This window comes from Saimiri boliviensis, chromosome 4 (genome assembly GCF_048565385.1).
Source record: "Saimiri boliviensis isolate mSaiBol1 chromosome 4, mSaiBol1.pri, whole genome shotgun sequence".
Lineage (NCBI taxonomy): Eukaryota > Metazoa > Chordata > Mammalia > Primates > Cebidae > Saimiri > Saimiri boliviensis.
The window spans coordinates 3,879,430-3,902,050 of record NC_133452.1 but is presented as its reverse complement, the minus strand read 5'-3'; the positions used below and the strand labels follow the sequence as shown (position 1 = coordinate 3,902,050).

The 22,621-nt window shown below is 50.8% G+C and overlaps 1 protein-coding gene across 5 annotated transcripts in view; it reads right to left on the bottom strand.

The window, feature by feature from the left end:
- Positions 1-22,621, bottom strand: part of RPS6KA2 (ribosomal protein S6 kinase A2) — a 450,029-nt gene that overhangs the window by 332,154 nt on the left and 95,254 nt on the right. The window contains exon 1 of one of the 5 annotated variants that reach the window (XM_074397161.1): positions 16,867-17,035. The exons of 3 other annotated variants lie outside the window; for them this stretch is intronic. In XM_074397161.1, coding sequence (XP_074253262.1) covers positions 16,867-16,917 — 51 coding nt within the window. In that variant the 5' untranslated portion in view covers positions 16,918-17,035. One more of the 5 variants, XM_074397162.1, reaches the window with a different exon arrangement.

The following is a 22,621-nucleotide window of genomic DNA, read 5'->3' as shown; positions in this document are numbered from 1 at the left end:
ACACACAGCCTTAGACATTGTGGAAACCCTTAAGCCTCCCATTAAGGGAATTCCCATTAGAGTGCGTCTTTAAAATCCGGGCCCTGGCACTTCCACGGTGAGCTCACAGAGCAGGCTGGGCGTCTGTCAGCTTCACTAGTAGGTTTTGCTCCGAGTCTAAGTCAGGCAACTCAACGAACAGAGCAGGTATGGAAAAGATGGTAAAAGAGTGCGCTGTGTGATTCAAGAAGATCAGGTTAAGGGGACCCCACGGTCATTGAGACCAATCACGTTCTGCAAATCCCTCTGTCTGTGTCAACGCGGCCTCCACCTAAACGTCTCCAGTGATGGGAGATGTCTCCACGTAGGAGCCACTGCATCTTCGAAAGTTCTGAATTTGAACGAGCTAAGTGTGCACAGGGCCTGGCTCCATGTGGCCTCCACTCGCAATCCTGTGGTATCAGGAGAGCAGGTGGGACGAGCCCAACCCCTGTTTCTGTGATACAGCCAAGTGTCGGAAAGCCTGCCTTCTTCATGCTGTGTCCTTCCTCCCATGCGGGTAACACTGGTGCCTTCACTGTTTCCTGCAGGGCCTGCTTTAAGATCACGTATTCATTCAACATTTAGGGGACACTTACCAGGGCTGGGCCTGCGCCATGTGCACGCACCAGTGCCCAGGGCCCTGACGTCCCAGGGGGTGAGGAGCGGGTCCCCGAGCATTCTCGGTGGACATGCTCTTCACGGCTTCTTGTTGTTGGAAGGCAGGATGTGGACTGGACACAGTGACCGGGGCGTGGTCTGACCACCACAGAGAGACCTACCTCATGGTAGATTTCGCTGCACCCTAAGAAACCATCTGAAGTAACTCCAGCACTGTTAAAAATTATGATTCAAAATGAACAAGCTGCCCTACTGCTTATTTTGAAAATAATTCTCAGCCTATTATCTGTTTGCTGGGGACTAGGAGGCTCTCAGTACCTAAGAAACAGTTAAAATCTCCCAAAGCAGCAGAGAGGAAAAGGGACTGCTGAAAGGCGGGCTGTGCAGTTAATCCATAGGAGTCTTTCTATCAGAAAAATGAAATTAGAGTCCCATATTTCTCCATATACAAAATCAAATTTAGTCGACGAATTTGACATTAAGGAAAAACAACCTACGTTCTTAAGTAGGAATACATTTTTTAAAAAATTCAAAATAAAAGGACAAAAATATTGCAAGCGAAAAACTTTCTTCCTACAAAAGAACTCACACACAAAGTTAAAGACAGCAAACTCTCTGAAGATGCTTGTAGCATTTGTGACAAAGGGTTGATTTCCAGAATTTATAAAGACCATCAGCAAAAAGACAGCGACCCAATGGGAATATAAACAAAGAGCATGAACTGGAATTCGCAAACAGGAAAAGCAAAATGTCAAGAACGTATGTGAACAGACACCCGGCCTCGCCAGTGATGGGGAGGCACAGACTGGAATATTCCATGCTTTGAGTCGGCAAAAAGTTCGAAACGTCTGGAAGCCTCAAGGAGTCCCCCACTCTGTTGACAGACTCTCAGCGGAGAGTGATTGGCGGTACAAGCTGGAAATGCACGTGTGTCACGAGCGACTCCATGCCTGCACGCGGAACTGCCAGGCACGTGCAGCAATGGCCAACAGCCCAAATGTGGAGAGAATCAGTGCGCTCATCAGAAGGGGCACAGGTAAGCAAAATCAAGGACGCCTGAGGGTGAAAAGGTGCGTTGCAGAAAAATGCGTACACTATAATTCCACTGATGAGACTTAAACCCACAAAACCGTTCTGCGTGCCGTTTATACACACTGTTGATGCATGCATTGCGTCTATGTAAGTTGTAAAATGTAAAGACCTTGATAAGGTTTACACTTCGAATCCAAGATAGTGGATGGCACTGGGGGGAAGGAAGGGGTGGTGGGTGCCATCGAGCACCAGGGGATGTGAGCTTTATTTTCACACGATCTGAAGCATGTGGACTAAAAGTTATTCTGGCTGGGCAGGGCCTCCAGCGTTACATCTGAGTTTTGAGTGCTGAATGTCAAGTCATTCTCTGCCCTTCCCTCTATTTAATTTCCTGCCACACAGAAAAAGGGAAAGCACAAAAACAAAATCTATATTAAACTGGCGCTCAAGTGGATAATTTAACAGCCCCTGATTGCAGACCGACTAATCGAATTAGGATCACTAGGGCCTGGTGTCCTTTACTGCTGTGCTGAGTAATCATCCACTGCTTATGTACCCTAAGTTAGCAAGCCAAGAGTGGTCAGACCCAGCAGGGGGCTCTGCACCACCCCTCCAGGGCCCTGCCTTCAAGGGCCAAGAGTGAGGTTAACAGCAGGGACAGAAACCCCAGAAAATCGCTCTCCCAGGAGTTCCATCTGAACAGCGCTGTTTCTAGCATTCTTCTGCTCTCACCGTACCAGCCCTAACAGCTGCCTCAAGAAAGGCCAGGCTGGGCACCGTGGCTCACGCCTGTAATCCCAGCACTTTGGGAGGCCAAGCCAGGCAGATCACCTGAGGTCGGGAGTTCGAGACCACCCTGGCCAACATAGTGAAACCTCGTCTCTACTAAAAATACAAAAATTAGCCCAGCATGGTGGCGGGCGCCTATAATCCCAGCTACTCAGGAGGCTGAGTCAGGAGAATCGCTTGAATTCGGGAGGTAGAGGTTGCAGTGAGCCAAGCTAAGATCACACCACTGTACTTGAAACTGGGTGACAGAGCGAGACTCCATCAAAAAAAAAAAAAAAAAAAAAAAAAAAAAGAAATCCTACAGCCGTGGGCTGAGCGCTGTTATCCCCGAAACAAATAGAGCACCATGACTAACGCTCTGCACAGACTGTGTGCACGGGGCTTTTCAAATGTCTGTGCACAGGAGTGCTTGGAAGAAGGCAGCTCAAGAAGAAATTTCTTCAAGAAGAAACACTGAGTTCTCTGATTTTTCACAAAACATTTATTGTTTGGGGAACCCTTGGTGTGGAATTCTCTCCAGTGTGGGTCTCAGAATTGTGTCTCTCAGGAGAAAATGCATTTGGATGGCAAAACACAAAAAGTCATGCTAAACCCCAACCAAATCCATAAGGATTTCCCTTCCTCCTCCTCGCAACACACACACACACAAGGAGCTGTCACAGCTCTCCCTGTGGTGGCCCTGGAGGGGAGGAGGGGAGGAGGGGAGGAGGGGAGGAGGGGAAGGACAGGGAGGATGGCTCTCGGCCACGTGGCCTCCCAGATCCTTCATCCACCCCTCATTCTTCCTCTGCACTTCCCTCCACCGCACGTACCGACACTGTACACTGCAGGCTTTTTATTACCTATAATGTCCACCCAACGCATCATCTCATTACCTCTTAGTCCCATGCTAGCAGGGATTTTTCAGTCTTTAGTTAACAGGTGAGCAGGGCGCTCTGTGTTCCATCCATGCCTGCAAAACACTGAGAAGCCAGACACACAAGCAGGCCCCGTAGAATGGGAGCATTCCCATGGCAGAGGCACATGTCCGTCTGACTAATGGCGCTGAAAGAATCCAAAATTACCTGCCAGGGAGCAGAATTCTTCCCAAGACATTTGTCACAGAGCTAGAATACTGGTATCAAAGCAGCTCAAGCACTTCCCCAAAGACACTCTGGTAACAAAAGAGGACAAGGCGGTCTGCTGCGACACACACCCAAGCTAGCGTTTCTGTACTTTATTTCTGCATATTTCTCTAGCAACTCGCCCAAGGCCCTGCAGCTGGGGCCAGCTCCGTGGCCCCCACCAGCCAGCGTTAGACTTGCAAGCTGTCACCCAGAACATGGTTCACAAAGGAAACTTCACGGCTCCCTCTCCTTTTGAGGATGGGCTATGAAAACTCATACTGCGGGACTTGAAACCCATGGTGCCCAGCGCAGGCCAGGGCCCTGGTGCCATTCCCCCAGGAAGGGCTGGAGAACACTGCCCTCGTCTTTGAGCATGCCCACCAAAAGCCCAGCAACCAGGCTGAAGAGCAAGCCCGAACCCAAGTGGGCACACTTCCGATGGCAGCTGCTTTCGCCAGGCCACACACAGTTTTTAACAAGTGTGTAACGAACAACACAGCTGGGCAGACGCTTGAGGCCACACACACTTGCACAGCAGAAGACGCTGGTCCTTAGTTGCTATAACGACAGTGCCGCCTCATCTGCAAACAGCTTAGAGGCCTCTCCGGGGAGCCACCGGCCGTCTCTTGTAACCCTTTGTTGCACTGAGACATGCATATGCCGACACAGCATTTCAGGACACGCTCACGCCCCTGACTGGGAGCCATGGATCCTGCGAGAAGGATTTTCTGCCTTCCCCTCTTTAGCTTTCCACCCATAGGACTTTAACAAACCAGGCCCACGGCAGACAGTCCTCTGGCTGGTAGTCAGCGCACTGCGCCATCTCCCCCATAGCAGCAGAAACGCAGAGAGAGAAAAACGAGAGGCCTGAAGATTTTCCCTTTCAATCCAGCTTCTGGCACTTTCCGAACATTTATCTGTCCTGTCAGCCACCAAGGGCAGTGCTGGGGCCCTAAGCCATCCAAGGTCACAGCTCTTCGTGTCTCAAATTCATACCCTGGGCGCCTGGGTGTGTCCCCTGGGAAACTGGGGTAAAGACCCACCCATGCGAGTGTGGCCACGCCCTTCCACACAGCACTCCGCATTCATAAAATTCCATCCACCGACCTGGATTTTAACTTTCAAAAAGTCCCTGAGGACAGCCAGCCCTGTGGATGCTGTGGCCTCCAGGGGCTGGTGGCGGGGTCCCTGGCTCTCTGTTGGGGAGGCAAAGGCACCAGCTCCAGCCAGGAAATCCCAGTGCTCCCCGTGCCTCTGGGCCATGCTGGCCTTGCTGCAGACCTGAGACCCAGTCCAGGCCTGGGGAGCCGGCGGGAGTGGGAAAAGCGCTGCTGACTGAGGTCCCTGGGGGTAGGCAGCGTCCCAGGGGTCTGCCCTCCTTTCAAAACCCAGGCTCTATGGTGACACACTCAAGAAAGAACAGTGCTGGGCCTCAGTCCCCAGGGACCGCCTTGGAGGAGCACGCTGCCGCAGGGCACAGACTGGAGAGCCACGCAGCAGAGCCCACCCTGTGGGCCAGGCCCAGACACACGCAAGGGTCCTTCCGCTGTCCCTTCAGACCTCAGTGGCATCTCCTTGAGGACAGGCCTGGGGAGAGTGGGAGGTGACACACAGCTGGGTGGGTGGGTGCAGGGCTGGTCGTGGCTCTGGATGTAAAGTGGCAGGCCACACTTTTGCCTGTGGTCCAGTTGGGAGTCTGCACCTGGCTCCAGTTGAAGATGCTGGAGGCAGGACCTTCCCTTCCTAAAGCTTTGGGTGCCTGGGCTGGCCTTCCTCAACTCTGGGAATGGCGTCTGCCTCTGCCTGTCTTTCCTCATGGGTGCACTGGGCTGTATGAGTCAGCTCAGGCTGCATAACAAATAACACAAGCTTTCAGTTGAAACAGCAGACATTCATTTCCTACAGTTCTGGAGGCTGAAAGTAGAGATCAGGATGTTGGCAGGGTTGGCTCCTAGTGGGACCTCGCTTCTTGGCTTTGGGGATAGTGTCCCTACCCCATCCTCATGTGACCCTCTCTCTGTGTGTCCTAATCTCCTTTCTTTCACTCTTGTTGCCGAAGCTGGAGTGCAGTGATGCCATCTCGGCTCACTGCAACCTCTGCCTCCTGGGTTCAAGCAATTCTCCTGCTTCAGCCTCCCAAGTAGCTGAGATTACAGGCACATACCACCATGCCTGGCTAATTTTTGCATTTTTAGTAGAGATGGGGTTTCACCATGTTGGCCAAGCTGGTCTAGAACTCGTGACCTCAGGTGATCCGCCTGCCTCGGCCTCCCAAAGAGCTGGGATTACAGGCGTGAGTCACTGTGCCCAGCCCTAATCTCCTCTGATCATAAGGACACCAGTCAGATTGGACCAGGACCCACCTTCGTGACCCCTTCACCTCCATCACCTCTTCCAGAACCCTCCCTCCCAATACAGTCCCATTCAGGGGTCCTGGGCTTAGAGTTCCAACATAAATTTGCGAGGGCACGGTTGAGTCCATAATAACAACAGAACCCCAAAGACCAGGTTTCCACCCAGTGTTCCGTTAGAGAACGAGAGGGCACGAAGCCAGCGTGCGGCGCTGCAGCAAAGATGCCGAGAGACGGCAGCCCCGCACACAGCGCTGATTTATCTGCCTCGGGTTCGTAAGGCCAGAGGAGCCGCTCAGGCCTGCCAACACCTCCCTGGTGTGTCATGGTTTAAAAATGATCTACCGAAATGTGGAGGTTCTAATCCATCGTCTCCATAACCAGTGACTCAGAAAATAAGAGACTAATTTGGAAAAGAGCTGTCAGGCCTGACAGAATATTAATGCTGCGGCCGCGGCTGCCCAGCGAGGACACAAGGAACGAAATGCAGGACATCACTCGCTCACCTCTGAGCCTCTAAGAAGTATCCGTGCTGCTGCAGCTGCTGAGACACACTTTTCCTGCCCCGGTCACCTCTGCCTCTACAGATTTCTTTAGACGGTCCTTCGGGCAAAGAAGGCAGTGCACAGCTGAGGGGCCAGTGCCTTGGGACGCATGCAGGCAGCTGAAGCAGGCAGGGCCACACGCCAAGAACAACACCGAGTTCTCCTCTGAGCTCCTACACCCACCAGTCATGTGACCGGATCCAGACTCACCTGTTGAGGCGAATTCCCCATTTCAGCATCTGGGTTAAGGACAAAGAAAACTCAACGTGTGTTTTCCTGTTCTCACACCGTCAACCCAACACTCCTGACCCGGTATGTTGGAGACGTACCTGTTGAGAAATGCTGAGTGTATGATAGAACATATTGTTTGCTGGGAAGAACGATGGCAAGGAAAACTCAGCCACCCTCCCCCCAAATAAAAAACTACTTGGGGCATTCCAAAGTGGCAGGACAATGTGTGAATATCATACACCTGCTGAAACAAGTCTTTAAGGTATCTGACCCTGCCCTGTGGCTCCCTCGTGGAGAATACTTTTTAGGTTGTTTGTGATCAGTGGGAAGCGGGCATCAGCTGCCTACATGGTGTGCTTTGTATTACGAGAAAATACCAAACACCTGTCTGTTAAAAATGATCATCTGCTGAGAGAGAATAAATGTGTGGATCAGCGTCTACTCGGGGCCCTCAGCCCGGAATGCTGCCAGCCCCCGAGGCTCTCAGATCAGAAGGCTGCTGCCGCCCCTATAGACCCACTTTGCTGTTCTTTTTTTTTTTTTTTTTTGAGATGGAGTCTTGCTCTGTCACCCCGGCTAGAGTGCAGTGGTGCAATCTTGGCTCACCACAACCTCCACCTCCTGGGTTCAAGCTATTCTTCCGCCTCAGCCTCCTGAGTAGCTGGGACCACAGGTGCGTGCCACCATGCCCAGCTAATTTTTGTATTTTTAGTAGAGACGGGGTTTCACGATGTTGACCAGGGTGGTCTTGATCTCTTGACCTCGTGATCCACCCCCCTCGGCCTCCCAAAGTGCTGGGATTACAGGTGTGAGCCACTGCGCTCGGCCCACTTTGCTGTTCTATCTGGCTGTCTGCTTCTCAGTTCCTTCAGTGCCACCTGGGTGGGGGTCTCTACGGCTGAGCTGGTTCTCAGTACATACCGAAGCTTTTATCCTACTCCGAACTCTCATGCAATACAACATTTCACCTGCAGTCACCACAGTGCCTGGGAATTTCTTGCCAGTGGCCACCAATCAGTTCTGCACAGACACCAGCAAGATGTCCTCTAATTCCATTCAAATTCCAAAGCTGCCTGATTCCATCGGCTGAGGGCTCAGCCCCAGAAGACTACCCCTGACTTCAGATGCCAGTCTCAAGCCCCAGGCTGTGGTCTGTGCTTTTAACCAGCTAGCTATAAATAGGGGTTCCTACAACCCCCTCCTTGTGTTCAACTAATTTGCTAGCACAGCTCACGGAGCCCAGGGAACCACGTTATCAAGTTCTGCTGGTTTGCTGTAAAGGAAATTACAGGATGGGCAGCCAAATGGAGGCAGCCGTGGGGTGAGGCATGGGGAAGGGTGTGGAGCTTCCATGCCCTCTAGGCAGTGGCACCTGCAGGAGCCTCCAGGTGTTCAGTAATCCAAAGCTCCCCAGCCCGAGTCCTTTTGGATTTTTTATGGAGTCTCCATTACATGGATGCGCTTGATCAAATCATTGGCCATTGGTGATAAACTCCACCGTCAGCCCCTCTCCTCTCCCTGGAGGTTGGGGGTGGGATAAAAGTTTCAACCCTCTAATCCTGCCTGTGGTCTCTGGGGTGACCAGCCCCCATCCAAAAGCGACCCAGGGGCCCTCAGCCTCCAGTCATCCCATTAGCGTACAAAGGGCACTCATTCCAAGGGGTTCAGGAGGTGCATATCAGTAACTGGGGAGAAAGAACACATATGTATATTTTGGTATCACAAATCCAAAAGCTGGGATACTGCCTGCTTAAGGGATTGTCGGGCGCACTCAGCTATAATGGGAGAATAGTCCAGTTGGAAGACACCTTAGAGGCTATTTCAAACTTTTGCACACCGAGAATGTTCCACAACATTTCCTTCACAAATGCACATCCGCATGTCTCAGTGATGCAAGCCCGACTTGCAGCTTTCTAGCTCTGTGCAGCCCTAATCGCTTGTGTGCTCCTTGCAGCAAGGCTTCAGAGCAGCGTCGGTGTGTGCGTGGATGCCGAGGATGAACTCACCTCCACGCTGCCTGACCCTACTCCCATACGTGTGCCTAGCTGGGGGGCTTCATTTCCCATGCAAATGACCCGGGCAGGAGACGGGCGGCACAGGGGCTTCCTCTTGAAGCTCTTAATGCAGATTCTCAACCTCTGCAGCTGTAAGAAGGCAGCGGCTGTGTGGACAGGGCAGACCCAGGCGCTGTGCAGAGCAGTGTGTGCTCGACATTCTGCCCCCACTTGTCCATGCCAGTGAAGGTGCCAACAGTCCCTGTAGATCTACAGGAGCCTGGAAATGTATCATTCATCCCAAGGGCAAGTGATGGGCAGTGGGTGGTGGACAGGGTGAATGAGACGTATCCGGTCAGCTTTGCATAGGCTCTGGGACTCTGGAACCACGTGAAGAGATTACCTCTTAGGAATGGAAATTAGCAGCTGGCTGGAGGGTGCCTCGCAGGTACTCGCCACTCCCGGCTTCAGGAGGCTAAGATGGGGTTGGGGAGCAGCCGGGGAGGGAGCGCAGGCCAGGCTCCACCGCCCCAGGCAGGAGGAACTTGAAAACTAACAATGAATGGATGTTTCAGACTCTGTCTGATCCTTGCCACGGGCTAGTGAAGGAGAAGCTTGCTGGGAAAGATGCTGGTGTGGGGTTGGAGGATGCTGGGCAGCTGGGGCAGATCATCCTCCGTGGGGCCCCTCCTCCTCGGACACCCACCTCCTCGGACACCCACTTCCTTGGACCTGCACCTCCTGGGCCCCCCACCTCCTCGGGCCCCCCATTTTCTTGGGCCCCCATCTCCGTCCTCCTTACTGTCTGCACTGCCTGGCTGGGAGCTGCAGGGGAGCCCAGCCTCTCCTCCTCCTCCTCTCAGAGCTTCTACCCCCCACCCCCCCACCTCACAGACTAAGGCAGGAGGCCGGGCGGGGGAAGGGGGATGCTGAGTGAGGAAAACAGACAGGGCAGTGGAGGTGGCCACACAGCCTGCATCAGAAGTAGAGCTGGCACGCTCCTTCTGAGTCCAGTCCAGCCTGAGTCAGCAGAGAGGGGCAGGGAAGAGAGAGGCCTTCCAGTGAGAAGGTGTGGGCCCAGGGCAGGGAGCCGCACCAAGTGGCCCTGGAGGTGCCCGTCCCGTGGAGAAGGTGGCTTCCTGGAGCCCCACTCTGTGCTGCTGCAAGGCGATTCCATCGGCCTGGGTTTTGTTAGTCCTGTGAGCCGCACAGGATTGGCGTGCAGTGCTGCAGGCATGTGGGGTATGCTCCCTCCCTGTGTCCTCAGCTTCTCCCCTGGGTGGGTGCTCACCAGCCCAGGGCCCCATCCCAAACCTGGAAGTCCCAGGAATTCCCTGAGTTCTCACCGGCCTTGGAGGCCCCGAGTCACCCCACAGGGTGCACACATGTCTGTGACACACTTCTCCCATACAGTCTCCCTCAGCCCCTCTTAACCCTCCTCCTCCTCCTCTTCCTCCTCCTCGGATGCTCGCCCTCCTGGGGACCTGTACTTGGGATTTCTCAGACATCCCTGGCTGCTTCCTGCACGCCCAGCTCTGAGCTCACTGGCTCAGGCACCGCCCTCCATGCCCCTCCTGACTCTGTCACAAGGTGGGTTTCTGCGTCTGTGCTGTCTCCCCTTCTGTGGCTGAGGATGGCAGGTGCCCCCTGGGTCTGAGCTCCTGGAGCATTCCTGTGCCTAGAACAGGCACACAGCAGCGATGAGTGTGGTTGATCTGGGATATTGCCAGGGAAGTCTCCAGCCCTGATGCACAAGAAAGAGAAGAGCGACAAGGACCATAGGCAGGGGTCGGGAACTCTAGCTGAGAACTGGTCTAAAGCAATGGAAATGGGGAAGTCTGTAAATCCAAGCTCTGCTCCTTGGAACCATTCAGAAACTGGCCGAGGGCTGAGACGCCCCTCTTGCTCGGTAGACTGTGATCGAACTCAGAGGGAAAAGCAGAATCTCTCGGGGGACAAATTCTATGTGCCTAAACAGAGGTAGGGCTGCTGACAGTCCGGAAAGTGTGGAGTGTTCTTTTGTGACTGCAGCCAGCCTCTGCATTCCCTAACTCGGCACTTTGCAAAGCCCGTAACCCTCACACTGTGCCCCGCAGCTACAGGTGATGGCCGGCCTCTGGGTTCAGCGGTGAAACAGCGGAGCAGTAAGATCTTACAGCATTACTTCTGCAAGCCAGCAGGAAGTTTTGTCAGCCCTGTGCTGCTTCCTGAAACCTCAAAAAGCCTGCTTGCAAACCACCTGTTTGCTCTTTCCAAGGTGGAGGCACGACCAGCGCCCTCTGGCCAGGTGCATTCAGGAAGGGGTGGAGATGACACAGGAATTCAGATGAGTTCCAGGAAAGCCAGCTGCCAGGGTCCCGTCAAAGGCACAGTCACAGGAGGGTTTCCTCCGTCGGCCAGCTGGGCCATGGTCTGCTCTGTAGCAGGAGACAGCTGAGTAGAGCCTGTAACCCCACAAGGGAGGCGAAGCTGTACTGCAGGGCATGGAGGAGGTGCAGGCCAGCCAGCCCTGACAGATAGAGACGGCAGCAGGGTGTCAGGAGTGGCTGGGCTGCCACCAGAGCCAGGGAAAGAGGCATCCACGTGTCTGAGCTTGGAATCAAGGTATTCCCAAGTTTTCTGCATGAAGCCCCACACGTTTCCATTTTCCACCACAGCCAGTTGGATCGGACTTTGCACCATTTCCAGCCTAGTGAAGTCCAACGCTTAGCCAATTTGGTGATTTTATGCAAAGCCAAACAGAGTCACAGACTCTAGGGAATCTACAGAATGAACAGAGCATGTCTTCATGACGATTCAAGGTCAGGCCCTGTGGAGCAAAGAAGGCATGGAGCACAGAAGCCAGACTCCTTGGAGAAGGAGCCCCAGAGGACAAAGACGCGACGCAAACTGGGCCAGAGAGTCCCTGAGACCTCAAAGGTGACGCCAGGTCCCTCTGTACCTGGATACTTTAAATCTTCATCCACAGGCTCTATCAGTGCCTCATGTGCGTTTGTTAGAAGTTTGATAAAAATCAATGCTTATTATTTTAAATAAAGGCATCGTTTCTAAATATTTTAATCATTAATCACCTGCGACCTTCTAGATGGGCCAGCTTAGCAAACTGGGCAGTATAGCCACAACCTGGGGCCTCAGTGAGCATGACGGAGACACCAAGCAGAGTAAGCAGCCTCTGAAATGTGGGTCTGAGAAGCGCGTCCACAGTCACCGAAGAGCGAGACTAGGGCACACATCCTTTACAACCGCAGCTGCACGTCCAAGAATGAGGGGACACCCTAAAGTCTAGAGAGGCAATTTAGAAAAAAGGGAAAGAGAAATCTTAAGAGACAGAAAGGCAGAGAGAGATCTATTTTTTAGGAGGAGTCTCACTCTGTCGCCCAGGCTGGAGTGCCGTGGCTCTGTCTCCACTCACCACAACCTCCACCTCTCGGTTCAAGCACTTCTCCTGCCTCAGCCTCCCGAGCAGCTGGGATTACAGCGCATGCCACTGCACCCGGCTAATTTTTGTATTTTTAGTAGAGACAGGGTTTCATCATCTTGGCCAGGATGGTCTCGATCTCCTTACCTCAGGCTATCCACCCGTGTCGGCCTCCCAAAGTGTTGGGATTACAGACGTGAGCTACCTCACTTGGCCTGATTTGTTTTTAAATCTTATTTTAGAATTAGATAGTAAAAATGTAGGAAGAAAAGCACTTCAAAAGGTGACATTAGCTAAGAATATTAATGGGTTATTAACTATTTAAATTAATTCAAAGGTGATAGACCCATAATGATGATGAAGGTTATTATAGAAGCAGATGATTCTTGGTGTTGGAGATCATTTACTCAGACCCTTGTATTTTAAAGAAAGACTGAGACTAACAGAGTTAATTGATTTTTCTCAGAGGGAAAGCAGGGCTCGGAACCCCGTCCTCCCTCCTGCTGGCCACACCATTCTGTGTGGTTATTACCCTCTCCCCTAACTCTCCCCAGAGTTTTCTGCTTGTTGCTGCTGGTTTCTTGGTGAAATCTGGATCAAGTAGATGAGTGCTATTAGGTAACAGTGGCCCAGTCGGTATCTGCTGCGTTAAGCCTTGTATGTGCTGCTGAGTGGGTAAATATTTTTGTCCCCTGACTCTGCACCTGGATTTATTTGCTGTGAAGTGCAGGGCCCATTCCTACCAACTATGAGCAATTTATTCTGTGGCTTTAGTCACTGCAGAGGGCAGAAACTTTTGGATACCACTCCCTTTGCGTGGCGTTAAAATCACACTCCTCTTTGCTGGCGACCGTTTCTGTAGGAAGTGCGGGTTTTACCAGAGCAAAGGGGCTGGCTGTCATGCCAGACTCAGGCCAGATGTAGGGCTCTGTCTATCTTGTTCATGGTTTTACCCCAGTCCCCAGCTGGGGCGACCCATGTACTCACTAAAGAAGTATGTATGCAAGGGAGGAACAGTCCCCTCAGGCTGAACAAGGAGCTGCCATGCCTGGATATACGGCAGCACTCCACGGACTTTCTCTGCCTGTTAAATGCCTTAAAACTAAAACCGTAGTTATAACTTCAGAAAATTAACCTCTGTAAAGAATTAATAATATACTTTAAAATGTGTGTAATGCTGTTGGAATTTTCTTCCTATATTAAACACAAAAATGTCCTATATTTATATAAAAATCACTGTTGACATTTTTATGTGTTCCTCTACAGCTGTCTATTAATACTATGACATCGCATTGTAAAAGCAAACACAGCAACTCAGATGAGTTTAATAATAAAATCACACAGCAGTTTGAAACTTCATCCACAGGGACATAGTGTTAACTGTTGTTATTATGAAAGTTTATCACCTCTCTACAAACGCATTTTGACTGTTATTTAGATTGTTAATGTGTTGGGTTATAATAAAACCCTTATTACTACACGTATTGTGGTTGTTCAACAGCCGTTAGCAACTATGAAACTGGGAAAATCCACTGAGCTGATTTGCCCATGAGCTATCCTGGTTCATTTGAAAACAGATCAAGAGTTTTGGGATCCTCCACAAGAAGACGCTCGCTTTCCCAAAATTTCAAGAGCGATCGCTGTCAGAAACGCACTAACCCAACAACACGCGATGAGGAACCCAGACTCTGGGAAATACCCCTGGCCATGCTCGAACTTGACCTGTCATCCTTCCGTAGGAGCCCAGCCCTGAGCCCCAGCCACGTGAGACCTCAGTCTCCCTGAGGCCCGAGGTGCACGCAGTGGTGACTGTGCCTGGGACCGCCTTAGCACCTGGAATAATTTCTCAGACACAGGGACTTGGTCTCACCTATTTTTGCATTTGCCACAACATGTATGTTGGAAGAATGTTGAATAAACAAAAGCCACTAGTTTTAAAAACAACTGACAGTGTTTTAAAACGCAGGCTTCATTACTATTGAGATGTGGCAGGGCAACAGGTCAGGAGGCAACTGCCATGGAAAAGAGTTCGTTACTCACAGATCCCGGGAGTGGGGCCGCGCCCTGGGGACCACTCAGGGACGCACTGAACCTGCCCGGAGGCAGAGGGGGCACGGGGATGCCTGGGCAGGGGCCTTTCACGTGACTTCTGGGGGAGGAACGGGTGAGCCAGGCTGAGCCTGCATGAGATTGGCTGGCATGGGCCTTGCTGCATGGGGGTTGCCCTTGCTGGCTGGTTCCAGGCCCTGGGGGGGATCAGGGCGGGAGGGTGTGGCCCAGAGTGGTGAAAGTCCATAAAGGAGGTGGTGGGGTGGTCTCTGGATTGGTCAGTTTGCATTTGAAAAGTGCGTTTCTGGGTGAGTTGCCTGCTGTGTCTCAGAAAAAGAAATTCTGGGGGAGCAGCCCCTCCAGGGCCGGCCAGCCTCCCTCACTCCCCACCGATGTCAAAGCATCAGATGCAGAAAATGACAAGGCCCAGCTAGTGCAGGCGGGGAGAGGCCCCTTTCCAGCCCTTAGGCTGGTGTGCTGCGCCCTCCTATGCGGTGTTTGATGCTGTGGTCTCAGGGAAGGCGTCTGAGATGGGTGTCCAGGTGACAGGCCCCACCCTGTCGCTCACTCCCTGGGGGAACCTGACTCAGGAATCTCAACTCTCAGGGCCTCAGCCTCCTCATCTGTGAAATGAAGGGGATGGAAGGGGCTGGACTGTGTGATTTCAATGACCCCTTCCAGCTTGCAGATTGCGTGAGGCCCGCCTCGTAACCTGGAGCATAAAAAATCTATAATCCTGTGCTTGTCAAGGAACCCAGACTCAGGGCCACTGAATTCCAACAAAGGTATGATTCCCTCAGCCAGAGCCGTGGAGGGTGGGGAGGTTTGCATCCACGCATACCCCTCCTAGGTGGTCTCAGATGGGCCCTGGAGGAAGGCAGCTCTTCCCAGGGCAGCTTGCTGGCCTCCGCAGCGTGGACTCCTGGCATGAGTGCTTTCTGGACTTACCGTCCCAGCCTACAGCCCAGGCCATGGCAAAACCTTATGTAGAGACACTTTGCAGCTCCTAGAAAGATACTGTGCAGGGTATCCGCCCCTTCCTAGGGCAAGCTCTCTAGGAGGACCGCAGGAGATGTTTCTCGAAGGGCTCGGAACAGAAATAGAAGTGTTTACCTACACAACTGGGCTTTGTTTACTTATTTATTTTGCTTGTTTGGTTTTTGTGTCTCCTCCGTGCCCTGCCCTGCTCCACTCCTTGAGAACCCAGCAGTCTCAGAGTCAGACCCAGGCCCACCTTCCGCACGGCCGCGGCCTTTGGACAGACACCGGGGCTACTGCGCTTGGGCCCAGCTTCCTGCCCCTCCTCCTCCTCCCCCCCCTTTCCTTCACCCGAACAGACACGCTCACTGAGTGGCTTAGCTTTGGATTGAATATAGGTAAGTTTGCTGACATCTTTTGGACGTAAGATGGGGTATCAACAAGGAAATACTCAGAGATGTGACTTTATTTAAATGAAAGCAAACAACCGCATGAGAAGCCGATGTCAAGATGTAATAGACTCAGGGCTGAGCTGGGCGAGGAGCTGGCGTTCACGCTTAGAGACCCGTCTGTCCTTGCCACATAGGAATCAGCCGCTTATTTTCTGTATGCTCAGTTTTCTTAATTCCAAAAGTTGAAGTAAACAACTTTCATTCACCTTACATAATTATTTAAAATCATATTATTTTAGTAGTTTCAAAATAAAATATAAATATTCCTTAAACTTGTATTTTCATACACAAGGATCTACAAGTCTAAGCATATTTACCAACCCCAGATCTGACATAACTAAGCCCGTGCACACTTGCAGATCTGAGCCAAAACAAGGAACCAGGACGTCTTTTCGTCCTATTAAAAAAAAAGTGTGCACGTCGTGGGGAAGTCACAGAGTTTCCTTCACAACAATGTTCTACCCATGAGTAGGTCAGTGATTTCTAGAACCCCGTATCTCATCTTTTTCTTTTTGAAAAGAATTGTGTGAGATACACCTAACAGCAATTTCTCAACAGATTGTAGGAGCAATTGCATGGGCTGCTTTGGGTTCTGATCTGATGTATTCTGATTACACGTGATTATCAGCGTGTTTGACTTGACTCACTTAAAAAAGGGCAACCTTGGGGGCAGGGGGGGTGCCGAGTGAGTGCTGGGTGGGGACGGAGCTTGCTTCGGCCTGGGATGATGGAAGAGTCCTGGAGGTGGTGCTGACGGCTGCACAGTGTGAATGTACTTCATGTTGCTGAGCTGTGCCCTGAAAAATGGTGACAACTGCAAATCTTAAGCACATTTCCCCATCATGTAAGAAAAGGCAAAAAGAATTTTTTAAAGGGCAAACTGCTAGCTCTGGATGAGTTTTGATTCTCTTCACCCAAAACTTTACCTTTTAGTAACAGTAAAAATAAACGTAAGCTTCATCCTGTTTTCTCCCCTTTGCTTCTGCACTTGCAGAAAAATTACAGACCCCCTTCCCCTCAGCGGTGGAAACACACTTGGGAATAGGAGCCTTAAGTTTCCTCGAACACAAGATAAATTCAAAACAAGGCAAACCTTAACCAGACACGCTGACCTGCTCTTGGCACCACTGCCAGACCCGTGCTCATGATCCGTGAGATTCCACTCTGCCCAGAAAACAGCTTGCCCCTGGCCACCCAAGCTCGGTCACCTCAGTGATTTCCCTGCAGTAAATAAAAACCGCCAAGCTCCCCGGGACCCTCATTTCCCGCGAGCCCCACGTACCTTTCTGAGGAACAGTCTCTGCAGCTTCTTGTGTGGCAGCCTGATCATCATCTTGCGCTGTGTAGGGCCCGGGGGCCGGGCTCCGCTTGCCAGCTGGCCATCCTGCCAGGGCAGTGCCACTCTTTTATCACCTCCGGGGCTGTTGTGCCCACCCCCCCACGTCACCAGGCAGCCACTCCGCACAGCCCCCCCTTTCTTCCCTCACCCCTTTCAGGCAGCCAGATTCCTGAGCCAGGAGTCCTGCCCCTCGTAGGCACCAGCTGTGAAGTGAGAATGCTCTGGCTGCAGACAAAACCCCTGCTTTGCAAACTCAGAAGCCGAGGAGAGAAGCCTAGAAAACCTCAGCCCTGAGGCTGGCCGTCTCCTCCCATGCGAACGCCAAGTTACTCATGCTGCTCTGAATCCCAGCAGGCTGGAACACAACATCTGGCAGGAGCCGGCAAAGCAGAAGGGTCACATGGAGGCAATCGAACGTCAGAAACCGTCAAAGATGCTCCGAGGGGCAGGCCTGAGCTCCTCCCACCACGCACCTGCCCACCTGCCCACAGCCAGGCTGGAACGTGCCTTAGCAGCACTTGAAAAGATACCTCAGTTCTTCTCTGTGTCATTTAAACTAAAAGGAGGAGGCGGTGGGAGGAGGAAGGTGAATGAAAATGGTTGCTTATTTCTTTGGGTGGCGCTGGGTCAACGAATGCTCATGGAGGGTGCAGGATGGCATCACCCTTGTATTACCCCTTCAAATGATGCTTCCACGCCAGAGACAGGCAGGTGCACACACACACACACACACACACACACACACACACTCTCTCTCTCTCTCTCTCTCTCTCTCTCTCTATCTCTCTCTCTCTCTCCAACCTCCTCCCCGGCTAACTCAGAGTATGTCCCTCTGGCTAACGTAAACATTTACTTTGCTTTCCTGATCAAGACTGAGTTCCCACGTTTCCAGAACATCAGCCCTTTCTTGCTGTCACTTGCCATGGAGCCCTGCCTTGGTGTCCCCAGAGGTGCTGAGGGCTCCATGTGATTGGCAGCCGCTGAGTGCAGGTGGCAGGTTCAGAGTCAGACCCAGGACACTGGTGGAGAGTTTCCTTTGTTTATTGCTGTAGCTTCTTGTTAATGCATAAACAGCCTCCTCTGAAAACTACAGATGCAACAGAAGACATCTACCAACCGACAATCGCCTTTGAGGTGACAGACAACAGAGACCATGGCTGAGGATGCAGGTGTGGAAATAAACTGCTGTAAAAACACAGGACGTGACAAGAAGAAATCAAAGGTAAGAGGAAATTCCAGGCTGAAATGGATAGAAATTACCTTGATTTAGGGCAGTTCAGTGCTGAGAGAGGGGGCCCTGTCCACCCCTTCCTTACTCCAAGACACTGAGATAAAGAATATTTCCCTCCCAATCAGACAAAAATAGTTGAAGTACAATTGTCTTTTCTCAGGTGGTTGCTATTTCAGAAAACAGGTTCTATCAAAACAGCCTTTCATCCACTCTGTGGCTTCCAGCGCACACACGGAGAACGTTCTTTCCCTCGAATGCAGGACTGATGGAGACTCATTTATCCATATCCAGATAAATGTTGCATTATTGTATGAGTGTGTGTGTGTGTGTGTGTGTGTGTGCATGTGAGTGCCAGTGTGTGTGCATGTGTGTGGGGGCTACACAGACAGGCACATACTTTAAGTAAATAACAACTGAAGAGAGCTGTGGTCAGCCCCACAGAGGGACATTCTAAGCTCTCATTTTTATGAACTCTACTTTCCACTATAGGAACTAAAGTTTTGTTATTAAGAACCTACAATATAAAATGTTTAGAAACATGTGCCATGCATCTGCCGTTATAGACACATTTTTCCATTCTGGAGCAGCTGGCATACATGACATTCTAAGCAGAAGGGTCACACTTCTGAGCTGTCACTTTGAGAAGAGAGCACGGTTTGTTCATAGGCCAAGTTACGGCAACAGAAGAAAATGCCTCTGTCTCCCAAAATTTCTCAATGACCTTTTGCTACTTTTGCCGGCGCAAAATAATAATACAGGGAGATTAATAGAAACGAAGGCTCTTTCTGGTCTCACCAACCTTCAGCCATGTTATTTCATCTGGGTCTCAGTACTTGCTGGTGTGTCTCAGCCTGGACGTCTCTTTTTTGTCAAAGTATCAGCAGCTTTAAAACAATTCCAGTTCTATTTCTTTTCCCTAAAATGAACCCACATCCGTATTTCACCTCTTTGAAAATGCTGGATCTTAAAATATATGTGCAGTCTTTCACAGAAATAAGCACTCCTGCTTCCTGGAAACGGGCAGGTGGCATCTTCTCACGCCGTCGACCGGCAGCGGCAGCCTCAGCTCCTACGGCAGACGTGGCTGCACTGGCCCAGCGGCCGACTCTGCGCTGCGCCTTGTTAAGCCCCACTGCACGGGATTTCTGAGTGTCGAAGGAGAACAACATGAAATATTTTCCTTAAAACTTGACTCTGTGACCCTTCATAAAAATTTTGTTTTAATTTTAAAATAAATAGTTTTCAGGCTTGAGATTTGGAATCTTTTACTAAATTTTTGTTTGAGGGTGCGGTGCTGAGGCCCTGGATTTGTTTCAAATGCACAGGAATAAAAATGGAAGGTTTCTTTCCGCTCTCTGTAACTCACTCAATTGCTTGGCAGAGATGTGTCGCTCCTGTGGGGAAATGTTCCCAGCTCAAGCAAATCAGTGGCACCCAGGAATGGCGATTTGGAGAGAGGAAGGTGGGCTCGTTTTCGTGAACAAATATTTTCTCAGGTTATTTTGCACACAGAGTAAAATGAAAAAAGGCTTCTTAAGAAGCTGTGTAAACATCTTCTTTTAAGGGTATATTGAGCTAGTCTAATCCCCAAAGGGAAAAACCCAGGAGTTAAGCAAAGGAATTGAACTAGATCAAAAATGAACTCACCAAAGCTGCCTACTGAACGTCAGGGTGACAAGATCATCGCAGAGGGCGCGAGCACCGTGCCATCACGGTCTGGTTTTAGACTGTGAAGACTTCGGTCTGTTCTATTGTTCCTGGCAACAGAAACTAGCATAGGTTAGATTAGCGCAAGCCACGGGAAAGCTTGCAAATGCCTTGGCCAAAAATGCTCATCTTTCCTGCACCACACATTTTGCTGGAATCGCTTGAAATAGCCTGCTCACTGGCAAGCCCTCTTCCCGTTTCCAAGCTGATGGCAGCGTGCATGGATACTGAGTTGAGGAAAAGAGAATTGGATGGGGAAGCGGAGAGGCAAAGGGACCGAATAATCCTCACCCACAAGCATTGGTTTTTGGTATCTGTATTTTCAGTGATCTTAAAAGCAATTCAATCCAAACTGCCATAAGAATTAAAAAGTAATTTTCCAGGACTTGGTACTTCTGAAAGTACACTAGCAAAACAGATCAGGGCTTTGGTCCCTGGGTAAATGGTGGTCATGTGAGAGCTTGTGGGTTTGCAGTAGAAACCTTTCATGTTTAATGGCATTTAAATTGCAGGTGGATAAGAGTTTTGAACTGAATGTTGTCATGGTGATAATGGCAAGAAATTGCCTTTTATTTTTATTTTTAGTTTCGAGACCTAGTCTCACTCTGTGGCCCAGGCTGGAGTGCAGTGGCGTGATATCGGCTCGCTGCAAACTCCGCCTCCCAGGTTCAAGCAATTCTCGTGCTCTAGCCTCCCAAGTACCTGGGATGACAGGCACGCACCACCACGCCTGGCTAATTTTTGTATTTTTAGTAGAGACAGGATTTCAACACGTTGGCCGGACTGGTCTCAAACTCCTGACCTCCAGTGATCCACTTGCCTCAGCCTCCCAAAGTGCTGGGATTACAGGCATGAGCCACCACACCTGGCCACCTCTTATTTTATGCCATGGGAAATCATCATAACCACCTTGGCTTACTCATCTACCAAATACATTTTTAAAGGCATTATCCTGAAAAGGTCTCTGGCTAATTGGTGAAAAGCAGCCGTCACTATTGATTGTCTCCGGCTTTGAAAGCATTGCTACTGTTGTCATGTGAGCCTCCATCTTCCAGCCGCACAACCCAAATGCTCACACCAGGTAGCCCAAGGAATAAACAAGCACCATGCAGCAGAAAGCCTCTGTTTCGTGTTTCCATGAGACCAGCAGTGTCTCAGCCCAGGAGCGATACTGTGTGTCTTCCACTGAAAAACCCAGCTGTTCACTTCCACATCTCTGGTCCCAGGGAGGATCAGGCGGTGACATCACCCTTGTGTTGAAGACATCGCTCTAAGTGTGCTGCAGCTTTCCCCGTCCTGGGCCCCAGGGAGATCGGAGGGCTGCGTCCTCCCCGTTGGGAATGGAGTGTAAGGGAAGCATCTCCTCGTGTCTGAGGCAGTGTGGAGGGTGCCAGCTATCCCCTGCACCCCAGCCTCACAGTGAGAACCAAGAGCCCGGGGAGGGGAGCTCCCAGCCCCTGGACCTCCGACAATGTGGCTGAGGATAGCTCTGCCAGTGTCCTCATGGGAAAGAAATCACACAGACAGGAGTGGGAAGTATCACATGAAGGGCCTGGTGTCACCACAGAGCTACACGGTCTGTCCCATCTGGACCAAGACAAGTGGTAGAAACCTTAGGTACTGGTGTCACCCAAAGGAAACTGAGGCCTAAAGAGGCCACACAGCCCAGGCGCTAGGACAGCGACACCCACGCGTCCCCCCTTCCCTCAGTCTCCCCACATTTTACCACATTCTCCCTGAGACTCAAAACCAAATCTCCGTCGCTCTTTACCATCTAGCCATGTTGGCTCAACCTCAGCACCCTAAAGGCAATCGGTCTGCATGTGTGTGTGCATGCAGTGTGCATGTGTGTGTCTGTGTATCTATGTGCATGTGTATGTTCATGCAGCATATGTGTTTGTGTCTATGTACATGTGCATGTGTATGTAGTATGTGTGTGTCTATGTGCATGTGTGTGTGCAGCGTGCATGCATCTGTATGTCTATATATATGTGTGTGCGTACAGTATGCATGTGTGTATGTGCGCAGTGTGCATGTATGCAGCATGTATACATCTGTATGTCTATGTGTATGTATGTGTGTGCATGCAATATGCATACATGTGTATGTCTATGTGCATGAGTGTGCATGCAGTGTGCATGTGTGTTTGTATGTCTTTGTGCATATGAGTGTGCATGCAGTGTGTGCGTTTGTATGTCTATGTGTATGTGTGTCTATGCAGTGTATTTGTATGCCTATGCATGTGTGTGCATGTGTGTTTGTGTATCTTGTGCATGTGTGTGTGCAGTGTGTGTGCTCATATGTCTACGCACATTTGTGTGTGTATGCAGAGTGCATGTTTGTATGGCTATCTGCATGTGTGTGTGCATGCAGTGTGTGTGCTTGTATGTCTATGCACGTGTGTGTGCGTGTTTGTACATGTGCATGTGTGTGTGCATGCAATGTGTGCATGTGTTTTTAGGTCTATGTGCATGGGTGTGTGCAGTGTGTGTGTGTTTGTATGCCTATGGGCATGTGTGTGTGCATGCAGGCTGTATGCATGTTTGTATGTTTATGTGTATGTGTGTGTATGTAGTGTGTGCTCACATATCTATGTGCATGTTTGTGTGCATGTGTGTATATCTATGTGCAGTGTGTGTATATGTCTGTGCATATGTGTGTGCACATGCAGTGTGTGTGTCTATGTGCATGTGTGTGTACATGAAGTGTGCATGTGTTTGTATGTCTATGCGCATCTGTGTGTGCATGCAGGGTGTGGTC